The sequence below is a fragment of the Nicotiana tabacum genome, chromosome 16 (assembly GCF_000715075.1).
Source record: "Nicotiana tabacum cultivar K326 chromosome 16, ASM71507v2, whole genome shotgun sequence".
NCBI lineage: Eukaryota > Viridiplantae > Streptophyta > Magnoliopsida > Solanales > Solanaceae > Nicotiana > Nicotiana tabacum.
The window spans coordinates 161,642,713-161,657,143 of record NC_134095.1 but is presented as its reverse complement, the minus strand read 5'-3'; the positions used below and the strand labels follow the sequence as shown (position 1 = coordinate 161,657,143).

Sequence of the window (14,431 nt, the reverse complement as noted above, 5' to 3'; positions counted from 1 at the left end):
TCTTCTTTTGAATTTCCAGAATGTTTTTCTTTTTGTTTTTCTAAAATCTTAGTATTTTTTTTTTGGAATTGTTTCTCTTAAATTTTTTCTCTCCCCTCTAAATCTGATTCAAGACCTCTCTATATATCCCCCAACCCATAAATCTTTTAATCAATTAAAATCAACCCATTTTCTCTACCAAACACATTATCTTCCCACGCATCCCCATTACATTAAATAAACATATCACACCACCCCATTATATTTTGTCCCCCATGCCTAACATAAAATAATGTAAGATTCCCCCTTTAAATTAAATCTTGTCCCCCCTTTATATTAAACAAATATATCACAATCCACCCCATTTCATTTTGTCCCCCATGCTTCATATAAACAAATACAAAATGTACAATTCCTAAACTACCCCTCCGACCCTATTACAAATTACTATTTTACCCCCGAAAGTACTATGAATTTACCAAACTACCCATCAGCTATAACACATCAATTAATCAAACTTAACCAAAATATAGACAATATGATCAATTTTAACAATGTTCAAACAACAATATGAACACGGAAGAACATCATAACAACAATATCACATAAACACGATTTTAACAATATTTCAACAACAAATCACATGAACATGATTTCTTCAATATTTTATCAACAAATCACATGAACACAAATTGAACAATAAAGAACAACTAAAATTTGATTGAACAATATTTTTTAGCAACGATCAATCCTATTTTCAGATTCAACAACAACAATCAAACAAGTATATTTAGATTTCCAAATTCAATAATATTGAACTTAAAATCAACTCTAACAACATTACAACAAACAATTCCTATATTAAACTTAAACAAGATTATGAGACAAATTTAAAAAATAATCATAAGTGATAAACAAGAAATCAAACTATACAAATTTCGGATTCAAAAACAATCAAACAAAGTATGAACATGAATGAGTCTATTTTAACACAACAAACATGACAGATTAAATGATTAAACCAACATTAATAATTTCTGGAAAATATATAACAACATGAAACAAATTGAAGAAATAATCAATTAAATTTCAATTTGAATCTAACAAACAATCAAACTAACAAATTCTTACCTAAACCACAAAACAAACATGAAAAACCACTAATTAAATTTCCATTTGAAATCTGAAAATTAATTCAACAAAACATATAAACATGAACAAAACCAAAAATCAAATATCTACCGATTTTAGATTCGAGAAATATCAAAACGAAACACGGACAAAAATAAAACTCAAAATCTACTAACCGGATCGACACGAAATATGTACGGACTGTTTCGACAAACCTCGACCAAACAACCATGTCATTCCGGATTTTGACGAAGCATTCATGTACAAAGAATGAAGCAACAACAGAAGCAATACCTTGACCAAACAACTCGTCATGTAAAGTTCGACGAAGGATCTCGATTCGACGATAAACCTTCGAACTTTGCCAGACTTTAACCGGACTGCCTTGCGTCGTCAACAAGAGTACGATGGTGAGCAACAAACATGACTCATGGAGTCGCAGCAGTGAAGCGTCTGAAGCAAACGCAAATTGACGCCGAAACAGGAGCAGTGAGGCGACGCCGCGTCCATGGCTGGAGCTCGTGAGCTCGACCACCCAACTCGAAGTCGACGAAACAAAGAAGATGAAACAGAAAGATCGATCATGGGGCAGCTGCGGGCAGCATGGAGGAGCTGGAAGGAGGGGTCGTTTGCAGTGGGGTTTCCACCATGGGAGGGAAGCTATGGCGATGGGTTGACGAGGGTAGTGACAGCAGGAGGGTGTCGAGCTTGAAGCGGACGACGAAGCTGGACGATGAGGCTGGACGATGCAGCAGCGATTACTGTTGCTTGACGGGGAATGAAGGGTCGTTTGGGCAAGATGGTGAGGCTACTGGAGGTGGGCGATGACGAAGACAAAGAAGAAGATGAAGCAGTAGCAGTAGCGCGAGCAGCAGGTGGACTGTTGGGACGTGAAGTTGAGGACTGGCTCAGCAGTAGAAACGATGATGGTGAAAGGGAGCCGACGGACTGGTCGTTGATGACGAAGACGCAGCAGTGGCGACCATGGTTGTCGAGTTCGAGCTTGAAGGTGGTTGTGTGGTTTTAATGGAGGACGGGGGGGTCGTTTGGACGCGAGGGTGTTTGTGTGGACGAAGAAGAAAGTAAAGGGAAGCCATGGGAGGTGTTTTTGAGTTTGGGGAAGAAGAAGCCAAAATGGGGGGGGGGGAATCCTTTCTTAGTTTTTTAGGGTTTTGGTTTTTTTTTTATTTTTTATTTTTTTTTTGTGTTTGGACAAAAATGAAGAATGAAAATGAAGAGGGGGAGTTGGGTTGTTGGTACTGGACTGGGTCGACCCAGTTCGAAATGGACTGGGTCATAGGGAAGATTGGGCCATTTTTTGGGCCTGTGGCTTAAAATTGAAGAAAAGGCCCAATTCCGACTTTCTTTATATTTTCGCTCTCTTTTCTTCTTTCATTTTTCTAAAACTAAATTATAAAAAATACTTAAACTATTATTAAGAACTAAATTAAGTTATAAAAGCGCAAATTAACTCCCAATAACAATTAACGCACAATTAAGTATTAATTAAGCATAGAATCGTATATTTGGACATTAAATGCTAGAAATGCAAACGATGCCTATTTTGTAATTTTTAATTTTTGTAAAACAAATTTAATTACTAACAATTGTAGAATTAAATCCTACATGCAAAATGCGACATATTTTTGTATTTTTTATTAATTTAGCAAATAAACACGCACAGACAAATGCCAATAATTATTCAAAATATAACAAAATATCACAAAATTGCACACCAAAGAAAAATCATTTTATTTTTGAATTTTTTGGGAGTAATTCTCATATAGGGCAAAAATCACGTGCTTACAGCTGCCCCTCTTTTCCCGAAGACACGAAGGGTTTTCGTGCAAAGATATTCATACTATAGGTGTCAAACGGGCCGGGTTGATTCGGGACCGGCCCGACCAGACCGGTTGAAACCCGGACCAGCCCAACCCAGTACTTAGGGGGTCGGGTGGGCTGGGTTACTGGGATAGGGGGTTGGTCCGTTCGCTTTAATTTATCCGGTTAACCGGACCGGTCAAATCCTGACCGGGTGGCTGGGTTACTGGGGTTAGAGGGTTGGTCCGTTCACTTTAATTCATACGGTTAACCGGACTGGTCAAATCCGATCAACCAAAATCCCTGTAAAACCGGTTAGTCAGCCCGGCCCGAACATATTTAAAGGCTAGATTTCAATTTTTTTTAAGGTTTTAGAGTTTAAGGCAATGCAAAACCTTTGAATTTACTGTTTTTCGTTAATTTACTTGTTGTTAAATGTAAACCTTTCAATTTGTAAGTTTGAATTTTGAAATAAATGTAGCACTTGCAATTTCTAAGTGCAATTTTTTTTCCATCTTCATTGTATTCTTTATATTTTTACTTTATATTTGTATAAATTATAATAATTATACAAAATATAAAAAAATAAAAAAACACTAGCCCGGCCCGGCCCGGTCCCTTGGACCCGTAACCCTTACGGTTTATTTTTTACTCGGATAAACTCAAATCCGTTAAACCCGATAACCCCTAACCCGTAACTCGTCCGATTCGAAACCCCAACGGTTTTAACTTTTTTCTACCCAGTGTGGCCCGGCCCACCCGTTAGACACCCTTTCGTACTAATCTGTGTCTGGTCGTTTAAGCAACACGCCAGACCTTATCAACAGCTTCTGGTGTCCTCAACAATTCCCAACCGTTTTGAAGAAAGAGAAGCAAGAGGAGAGAGAGAGAGAATGTCGAATTCTGCAGCATCTCTCTTCACTTCTCTTACGACGCCGTCCAAGTTGTTGGTACAATGTAGTAGCAGTCCACTTCCTTCTTCCACAAATTTTGGAAAATGGAGCTTCAGAATTCGAGCTTCCTCCTCCTCAGCCGCTGCTCCTGGTGTTGATTTGTCCACCCTCCAAACCGCCATTTCTAAGGTTTATTCCCTAAGCTTCATTTTCTGTGGGCTTTAGTTTGTTCCTTTCTATTTTCTTACTCCATCTATTTAGTTTTATACTAGAAATCTTTCGAGACATTTCAATCGTTTAACATCATTTCACTAATAATATATTAGCAATTATTATTTATATACTTTACAATTCAAATTTTTTGGATATGATAGTTTTCCCTATATGTAATTAAAAATTTTTAGTCACCATAATAATCTCACTTTACTACTGCTATTATAAATATACAATACACAAATCAAATTAATAATTTTAACTCCATATCTTGTTAAAGAGACCGAGTTATAACAGAACTAAGAAGCTTCTTATATCCCCTAGGTTATACTGATTTTTTTGATCAATTAGTGTTGGCACTTGATACTAATAGTAAATGCCACTGCAACATTTTGGCAATCATTATTGTGGTTGTTTCTAGCGTATGATAAGATGTTTAGGGGTTAATATTTGATTCTACTGTTTGTTTCCTTGTTTATAATTTACGGAGGGTTACTGAGGATTCTTTTGATTTCATTTAAGCAAGTTGAATTGTGATTTGTGAGCAGTCATAGTCTGAGTTGCTACAGATTTTCTGTTTTGTTCTTATCTTAAAGTACATAGTGACTAACAGTAGATGAGAAAGTTTCATGTACAGATCTGGAAATGTGTACATGCAATATTAAAGAATGAACAATAAGTAGATAGCCTCATGTTTTTTGTTTTTTGCTAGCTTTTTTCTCTTTGGAACTGATAACATACTAGTACACATAAAACTGAGGAGAAAGTGTGTTATCTAAAGCTGTGTTCTGGTCATCTTTTCCAGCATTAACTTTTTCTTCTTATCATAATGTCTTCAATCTGAAATGTTTATGCGCCTATTTTCCTCATTACAGAAAGATAGTAATGCTGTCAAAGAGGCACTTGATCAGCTAGTTGAAGTTGGTTGGGCCAGAAAGTGGAGTTCTCAACCATATGTGTCACGACGCACGGTCAGTTTTCATCTGAAATGTGAAGTTTTTAGGAGGAGGTATCGAGATATTAGCCTCCTATAGTCTAAACATTCATATCCTGAAGAAATTTATTATTGTCTTTATTTTGCACGCATTTTGCCCACAATTCTCTGTAATTGTCTTAAAAATTTTCTCTTGCAGACATCTCTTAGAGAGCTGACAACTCTCGGAATAAAGAATGCTGAGAACCTTGCAATCCCAAGTGTCAGAAATGATGTAAGTTTCTTGATGAAATTTTTGTTGTTATTGCATTGATGGCAGTAGCACCAGAATCAAAACCAGCTCTCAATTTGGATATTATTCCATATTCTGGGAGTTGTTCTACTGCTGAGTAACTGCTTCGGCAAATTATATGTTTTCAAGGGTGAGAAACATTTGAGTCAAAGTTTCATTGTTGGGACATGTTGAACTCAATGAATGATATTCAATCTTGGAGTACAATAGTCTCCAATTGTTATATCTCGAATAACTTGTATAAGTTTCTTAATAGACTTAGGCCTTCAGATTAAAGGGGTTAATTATTGGCATGTATTGGCATGCATATAGTTTGATCTTATTCTTATGGTGTAACATTGACGTATGTCAGATCATAAATGAATTTCTGACTGCAATTTATTACATTTCTTTTCCATCCGCTTCAAACACATTTCATGACTCTTAATTGCTGTTACTTGAAACATAAAAAGTGGTTCTAAGAATGTAAACTAGCAGGTCCTAGATGCATTTTCCATTGAGGCGTTGATCTAACATATACGGAGTTTAGTAATAGATGATTAATGTGGTCTTTTTTTTTTTTTTTACTGTTTGGGCTCAGTTTTTAAAGTTGTTTGATACTGATTTCATTCAGTAATACAGGCAGCTTTTCTATTTACAGTGGTAGGCACAACAGGGTTTTTGGGCGTTCTTGCTGGCCAACTTCCTGGGGTAACTTCTCGTACTACCTTACTTTTCTTCTGTTCATTGTGTTATCTTTTTCAGAAGTTTAGTGTTGGATTTAAATAATTAGCATTCCTCTTATGGAGCAGAAACACTCTGGTTTATATTCCTCTTTCTCCCTGTTTGGTATGCGAATGACACACTGGATAAGGGGGCCAAGTCTCTCATTTGGTTCAATTGTTACATTCAATCTAGATAACTATCCCTTGTTTGGTTTTGTGGGATAACAGTCTCTCGGTTTATCATCCGAACCACACCCAAGCTGACAATCCTAAGAGGTCGTTGGGTGGGATTGTGGTCCAAACCCCTTCAAGCCAGCTCTTCCCTAGCTACTCACCGCTTGTGTAATAGTGTAAATCTCTTCACTGGGCAGATTATGTTGCTAAATAGATGAAACTTTTATTTATTTATGCCAGATAAGCAACATGCCCTGTACGTCGCACCTGAATTACTATTATTCGGCCAACTTGATAAAAATATTATGGATGTATATGGCGTCAACATAGGAATACTTTTGGGGTTATTTGCAAAAAGTAACAGTCCAATTGTCAGATTGTTATGTCATGTTTAGCTTGGTGTTGCTCCAGCACCCAGATGTGCGTGAAGTACATTGATGCTCCTGTGTATCTATACACTTTGACAGATACACTCTGGTCACATTGTTGATTCCTTCCTTATGTTTTCAGGATTGGGGTTTCTTTGTTCCGTACTTGATAGGAAGCATATCTTTAGTAGTTTTGGGGATTGGAAGTACTTCCCCAGGGTAAGTCGTGAGTTTGGCATTCGTCTGATTCTCATAATGACTACTTCTTGAAACCTTAATAATTAAGATATCCATCAAAAGAAGAAGATATATTCAGTTGAGCTTTTTTCTACTGCATGCAGGTCGTTATGGCTCATTCTTTTATTCATTATGTAGGCTCCTTCAGGCTGCCATTGATGGATTTTCATCATTTTTTCCTGATTATCAGGAGAGAATTGCCAGGCACGAAGCAGCACATTTCTTAGGTGACATCCTGTTTCAAATTTCAATATTATCATTATAAAGTTTGACCAAATGATCGCAGTATCTGGAAGTTCCATATGTTTACTTACTAAGAGTCGCAGATAGTTTCTAAGTATATCTATCTATATATTAAGGTGGATATGTATATATATTTCATATTCAAAATGGAAGTGCTAATTCATAAGAATCTGTCGAAGGACAATGTTTGACACAATGAGAAAAAATAGTCTGCTCTAAAGTAGCATGAGTAATGGCTGTTCTCAGGACACGAAATTAATTCGGCAACAAAGTAATAGAGGAGAATTAGTGTTAGGGAACTACTATTTACCATATCAAGAAGTTTTATTGTTGAAGATGTCAGGGTCAACATGAATCGATGGAAGTCGTAAATTTGGTGTCCTCACTTTTCTACATCCGATTATGTTATGCTGTTGATATGTGCATTTTTTTTCTTAAGATCAATGCTTTGATCTTTGTTGCTATTGCGCATGTAATCTTCGTGTTGCTCTCATTCTTGATATCATTGAGAGTTCACTTCCCTTCTTTTATGTATTATTTACTTCAGCTTCTACTCTATTAAGCTGGTGTTTGAAAAGCATTGATTTGACAACTGTACAATGTCGGTTTCAGTTGCCTACCTAATTGGTCTTCCCATCCTTGGGTATTCACTGGATATTGGGAAAGAGCATGTCAATTTAATTGATGAAAGGCTGGAAAAGCTGATCTATAGCGGGCAGCTTGATTCAAAAGAGCTAGACAGGTATCCATCTTAAACCAAACCCTACTTATATATAATTTTCACTGATATACACACACACACACTTAAAGGGTCCACTTGGCGTCATGTGGATGGATATGCTCACCCAAATAGGCGGATATGCGTGTCCAACGATAAAAGTTAAGGAATTTAAAGCACATATGTATACTTAGCATGAGTAGTACACGAATAAGTAGCTGCAATTTGGTATCCATGCTTCCTACGATTCAATGATTCTCATCTGTTTCCGAGGCTCTTTGGAAACAGCCTCTCTACCTCCACGAGGTAGGGGTAATGTCTGCGTACACACTACCCTCCCCAGACCCTACTTGTGGGATTATATTGGGTATGTTGTTGTTGTTTGTTGTTGTTGTTCATCTATAAAGATGTCTAAAAAAGAGAAAAATGAGCTGGAAAAATGAAATCCTTACAAATAGCTGCACTTGTTAGGCTGGCAGTGGTAGCGATGGCCGGACTGGCAGCAGAAGGGCTGAAGTATGATAAAGTTATTGGTCAATCAGCTGACCTTTTCACTCTTCAGGTTTAATTTAACACTATCTGGGAGTTAAATTGCCCTTTTTTCTGTAACCATTAATCAATAATAACTCTTGCTCGTTGTCTTCACAGAGATTTCTAAACAGGAGCAAGCCGTCGCTTAGCAAAGACCAACAACAAAACCTTACAAGATGGGCGGTGAGTTCTAATGTTGCATACATATTGTGACGAATACATTCAAACATATATAAAATTCAACACACACAAACATATACACATTGTTGGGTTTGACGTTGCAAGTGGATCCAAGCATTATATTGTTAATATTTTGCAGGTTCTGTTTGCTGGTTCACTACTGAAAAATAATAGCAAGCTTCACGAGGCCTTAATAACGGCAATGGCAAACAAGGCATCGGTCACAGAATGCATAGAAGCAATTGAGAAGGCAGCTTGACCTTGCACCAAAAATATAACTACAGACTTGCAGATAATTTAAAAATTGTGAAGTTTTTATCCTAAATTTGTAAAATATCGAGGAAAAGAACAGGTATATATAAATACACTGAAAACAGAAGACTGTATTCTGGTTTTTGACATTCATCTCCAACATATGAAATATTATCGGCAATATGAAATGAATCTGCTTCTGCCTCTTCTCAGCTACTCAATAGACTTTTTAATTTCTTTGTGAAAGTCCTTTTGAATCAGTCAGTCATCCCGTGGCCATGCAAGAGTCTAGGAAAGGGCCGCACCTCAAGGCGGTGTGATGTAGGTACCCTACCCTAGCTGATTTCACGGCTCGAATTCGTGACCTATATATCATACAGAAATAACTTGATCGTTGCTCCAAGGCTCCTTCAAAGCGGAGATGAAGTGTACCACCTCAAAATCTATTATAGATGATATTTCAGTACAAATAAGCCAAATTTAAAAGGGAAAAAGTTCATTATTGCCCATGTACTATTGTAAATAGTATACGTTTGTCCTCTGTTTCACTTTATGTTCAATATTTTTCTGCCAATAGGCACTCATTGTGTTATAATTTAACATGTTATAGCAATTTATTTATTATTTATTAGAAATTTATATTAAAAAATTATTAATTGAATTACCTGTCATTATCTTTTAACTGATTTAATTATATAAATATTGTTTACGCTTTGTAATATAAAATACTGAAGAAAAAAAAAGAATGAATTCCTCATCCCATTTCCTTAAATTTCCACGTGTCTTTTTGGGAGAAAACAAATTTGAAAGACCAATTTGCCCTTGCAATGTCGCAGATTTCCTTCCTTCGTCTCAATTGTTTTTAAGTATTGTTCATTGCTTTTTCCGGCGCAGCCACTCGTCTTCTTTTGTGAGTTCTCATGTTTTCCCTCGTTAATTTTGTGTAATTTGCTGTACTTATGATATTTTTTAGCTCCTTCCATGTTCTTCTATCGATTTTATTTCAACTTTAGCTTATTGGGTATCAAGTATTGTTTTGGTTTTGGACACTAGGTATTCTTCTGAGCTTCAAGAAACAATTTTTAGCTTTGAATAAGGTGTTTAGATTATTGGGCATTGAGTATTTTCTGTAATTTGTTCTTATTATAAACACTTTGTATCCTTTGAGCTTCAAGAAACAACTTTTAGCTTTGCTTTTGTGGTTAGCTCGTTCTGCTTATTTCCCTGTCCTTGTTGGACTATTTTCTTTATCTTAAAATTGGTCACCCCCCCCCCCTCCCCCCCTTAAAAAAAAAAAACTGAAAATTGGTCACATTTTTATTTACTCAAATATTTTGTTTGTATTTGTGTTGTTTGTCGCGATTCTGGATATTGGAATGCAGTTGCAGCATCTTTTTATGTATTTGGGTTATGAGAATTGGTACTAAATGGGTATGACAGATAAAATTTTGGTGGTTGCTACTTTCCATTATTCATTGAGATTAAGATAGTGCTTGGTCTAGTTGTTAGGGCACAACGAGTGATGTGTGGGTTAGGCGCACCTCACGAGTTTGAACCCTGTCATAGACAAAAGCCTGGTGTTTAAGTGAAGAAGGGTGGAGGGTGGATCCATTATCCATTGAGTTTCAAACCGTGCTACTAGTTCTCATTATTCATTGAGATTAAAATAGTGCTTACTGCCCCAAGGCTTTTGACCAGAAGTAAGGGCGCGCAGGGCGTGATGTCTGAGTCAGGGCATGTAAGGGGTTCGAACCTTGTCATACACATGAGCTTGGTATTTAAGTAGAGAAGGGTAGAGGGGGCACATTATCCATCGAGTTTCAAACCATGAGTCACTTGTTGTAGGGGATTTCTCTGTAATAAAAAATAAAAAAAATAGTGCTTACCCGTGCACGAAGTGCTCCCCTACTAGGATGACGGTATGACGAGAGTGGGTGTATATAGTAAGCAGCCTTCCCCTTGCATTTCTCGAAAAGGCTGTTTCAGCATTCGTTAAGATTGAAGTAACACCTGTTAATTTGGGTATTCAAAGCATAAAGCAGGTATTCTTGATATTTGGATATTTACGTTGGATTTGACTTTGACTTTGCTGTGTTGACCCTCTTGGTAAACCAAATCATCTATTCCTCTTATAACCAATTTAGTACTGTTTGTTTCTCTTGTCTAATCATCTATGTTGCTCGGACTCTCCGAAAATTCCATTGGGTGCATGTCGGATCCTCCAAAAGTAGGCGTTTTTGGATGATCCTACACAGGTGCGATAACAGTTTTGGAGAGTCAGTGCAACATAGCTAACCACACATACCTGCAAGCATTTTGGTATTGTTAAGTAGATGAACAAATAAGACTTGCTTGTAAAGTACTCCAAAAGGGAACTTAAGTTATATACTTGTCATAATTTGGCGAGTTTAACTGTAATTACAAGTCATAATATAATCCATCTATAGGTAATAGTTGCAAGAATTTGTGATTTTGCACTCTTGATATGCTCCATGATGTCATCTCAAAAAAAAAAAAAAATTAAAATCATCTCAAAGATATGCTCTGTGATGTCACGAAGGAAAGGAACTTGTATGATGGACCAAAATACTCCATAATCTCCATTTGCTGGGTATTTTCTCTTCAGCACAATCGCCTCAAAGTTGTACTGGTCAGGTTGATGAACTAATATGTATGCACTTAACTATTGTACTATATAGAGGTTAATATTAGAATAACAATGTGCTGCATTCTGCATCAACATTTTCAGTATAATGTGTTGTCCTCTTGTTCATTATGATTGATTTCTCCAAAAAATATCCTGTCGTATGTAAGATGCTTGAATGCTATTTCCTTTTATTTATCTCAATTTTGTTTTAAGGTTTCGAGATGGAGGATACACCTAAAGAAGAAGACAAGTTGTCTGATGGGGCTTCTGAAAATGCACCTCCGAAGGAACAAGAAAGCCGTGAGGAGATGCTTTCAAGGCATAGGTACTTCTTAAGTCTCTCTCAAAACAGATTATCTTGGTAGTTGCTTCCACCCTCTTTATATTATGGAAAACCTCTGTATATTTTTAGTTCTAATTTAGACCCAAGGGAGACAAATTTTCATGTATATTCATTTTACAGTGTCAATATCTGTAGCTACTTTCATTAGTCACATTTATGCTTATAGGAACATTTGGTTCTCTACCTGAGAAGATGGCTTATTCCTTGGATTTAAGTATTTAACACGTGCTATTCTTCACTTTGACTGTGACTTCTATGTGATTAGATGGCTTGGGATAGTGTTTGAGTTTAACATGTCGGGGCATTAATTGTTTAGCAGTTGCTCAATCTATCGTGTCAGATTAGTTACTTTCTGCAGAACTTCTGAAAATTTTATTGACATTTCAAAAGAATCTATACAGGAAAGAGATTTCTCAGCTACAGGGCAAAGAAATGGCAATGAAAAAGGCAGCAGCTAAGGGCAGCAAGGCTGAACAGAAAGCTAAGAAGAAACAAGTCGATGAAGAGGTGTCCAAACTTTCTGCTCAGCTCAAACAAAGGCACGCGGAGGAACTTGCTTCTTTAGGCTATAGTGGTGGTAGTAGTAATGAAAAAGAAAAAGATAATCTTGACACGTTGGTGAAGGCTATTGCTGGAGTTTCTGTTGGCATTCAATCTGACAGTTCAAAACCTAGCAAGAGTGTTAAGAGGCGTGAGAAAAGAGCTCAACAAGAAGCAGCTAGAGAGCAGAGAATACAAGAAGAACAGAGTAATATTGTAAGCGATCGGGTTATTGAGAATGAGAAGTTAGAAAGAAAACTTGAACCCCTTGGATTAACCATTAATGAAATAAAGCCCGATGGACACTGTCTCTACCGAGCTGTCGAGAATCAGTTAGCGCTTCACTCTGGAGGTTCGTCGCCTTATACATATCTTGAACTCCGACAGATGGCGGCAGGATACATGACGAAACACGCCACCGACTTTCTCCCCTTTTTCCTCTCTGAGAATATGAGTGAAGGAGAATCGGATGATTCTGTTGTGGAAAGGTTTGAGAATTACTGTAGAGAAGTGGAGACAACCGCAGCATGGGGCGGACAACTTGAGCTCGGTGCTCTAACTCATGTCTTAAAGAAACATATCATGATTTTTTCAGGGTCCTTTCCCGATGTAGAGATGGGAAAAGAATACAAATCTGACAGCAGCACTAGCTCTTATAATTTAAGTATAATGCTATCGTACCACAGACATGCATTTGGGCTTGGCGAACATTATAACTCGGTTGTCCGGAGTTTATCCTGAGAGGTATGTTCTATATCATGTGATCAACTGCTTTTGTAGCAACTATATTTGTAAGCTTATGTTGTCCTCTTGTTTTATCTGCAGTTAATATGCCATTTTCTGTACCGAATTTTGTTACGAGCGATGGTGTTTTTTTATGTGAGGCAGTGATTTCATTTTTGTAATTGAATCAAATGTGATTTATTGTTCTTCTCATATATTAATGCATTGCTCTACTATCTGTCACTGTTACTCTGTTACGAGATCTCTACATAACTTAGTAGTCTACTAGTACAAGGAAATTATATCGCAGTCGACATCTATGTACATTATTGTGAGTCATTTTTTTGGATTTCTTGCATCTTGGCTAACGGACTGGCACTTGTTAACATTCTATAATAGAAGGGACCATAATATATATATATATATATATATATACATACACACACACACCCACACACAACCCAAGGCTCTTCGTGTTTATGTTTTTTTTCTTCAAAAAATCCTTTAGGAATCTACAAAAGACCAGTCACAACTCATTCCTAAAAAAGCAACTCTAAACAATAGATTGAGTAAAATATTCTGTGTTTCTAGGTGTGAACTAGCAGATTGTGTTTCAGTTTGAATGCATCTTCATGAACCTGCCATGAGCATTATTTTTATTTCTTTTGAAAAAGGAGAAAGGAGAAATTAATACAACTTGTGAAGGACATTACAATTTTAGACAGTAAAGGCATATTGCTTTTAAGTAGGTGTGTTCACGGTTCGGTTTGGCCGGTTTTTGATTAAAACCAAAATCAAACCAATTTAATCGGTTTTTAAAATTTTAAAACCAAAATCAAACCAAATTACATACAAACCATCGGTTTGGTTGTTGTTGGTTTGGTTCAGTTTTTCGGTTCCTAGTAAGCTAATGATAAGTCGATAATAGTAAAACAACACTAGACAACAATCTGAAAATAATTTGCTAGTATGAAGTGGAGGTTAGCGTCGGGAGTTTTATGTGACATGAAAGTGCCACCGTTACTAAAAGGTAAGTTTTATAGAGCAGTGGTTAGGCCTGCCATGTTATATGGAACTGAATGTTGGCCGGTAAAGAACTCACACATCCAGAAGATGAAAATAGCAGAGATGAGGATGTTGAGGTGGATGTGCGGGCATACAAGGATGGATAAGATTAGGAATGAAGATATTCGAGAGAAGGTGGGCGTGGCCCCCATAGAGGACAAGATGCGGGAAGTAAAACTCAGATGGTTCGGACACATTCAGAGGAGGAGCATTGATGCACCGGTGAGGAGGTGTGAGCGACTGGCTGTAGTGAGCACGCGGAGAGGTAGAGGGCGACCTAAGAAGTATTGGGGAGAGGTGATCAGACAGGACATGGCGCGACTTAGGATTACTGAGGACATGGCCCTTGACAGGGAATTATGGAGGTCGAGCATTAAGGTTGCAGGTTAGGGGAAAGTTGTGAATATTTCTACAACACAATAGAGTGAGACTAGCTAGTTAGG

The 14,431-nt window shown here is 37.1% G+C and overlaps 2 protein-coding genes across 5 annotated transcripts; both read left to right on the top strand.

Moving 5' to 3' along the window:
- The first annotated feature begins 3,730 nt into the window (after positions 1-3,730).
- LOC107771755 (uncharacterized) lies at positions 3,731-8,886 on the top strand. The gene is made up of 10 exons (XM_016591199.2): positions 3,731-4,013; positions 4,913-5,008; positions 5,171-5,245; positions 5,885-5,953; positions 6,652-6,728; positions 6,885-6,973; positions 7,602-7,731; positions 8,179-8,269; positions 8,356-8,421; positions 8,558-8,886. The coding sequence occupies exons 1-10, from the start codon at positions 3,825-3,827 to the stop codon at positions 8,675-8,677; spliced, it is 1,002 nt and encodes a 333-aa protein (XP_016446685.1). The 5' UTR covers positions 3,731-3,824; the 3' UTR covers positions 8,678-8,886.
- Positions 8,887-9,440: 554 nt separating this feature from the next.
- LOC107771756 (OVARIAN TUMOR DOMAIN-containing deubiquitinating enzyme 5-like) lies at positions 9,441-13,166 on the top strand. 4 transcript variants are annotated; one of them, XM_016591202.2, is made up of 4 exons: positions 9,441-9,580; positions 11,531-11,642; positions 12,062-12,944; positions 13,026-13,166. In XM_016591202.2, exons 2-3 carry the CDS (start codon positions 11,539-11,541, stop codon positions 12,939-12,941), a joined length of 984 nt encoding a protein of 327 aa, XP_016446688.1. In that variant the 5' UTR covers positions 9,441-9,580; positions 11,531-11,538; the 3' UTR covers positions 12,942-12,944; positions 13,026-13,166. The 4 variants fall into 4 exon arrangements, with proteins under 4 accessions (XP_016446688.1, XP_016446686.1, XP_016446687.1 ...); XM_016591200.2 differs by having other exon boundaries at positions 12,062-13,166; XM_016591201.2 differs by lacking the exon at positions 9,441-9,580 and adding an exon at positions 9,585-9,723 and having other exon boundaries at positions 12,062-13,166.
- Positions 13,167-14,431: the final 1,265 nt, after the last annotated feature.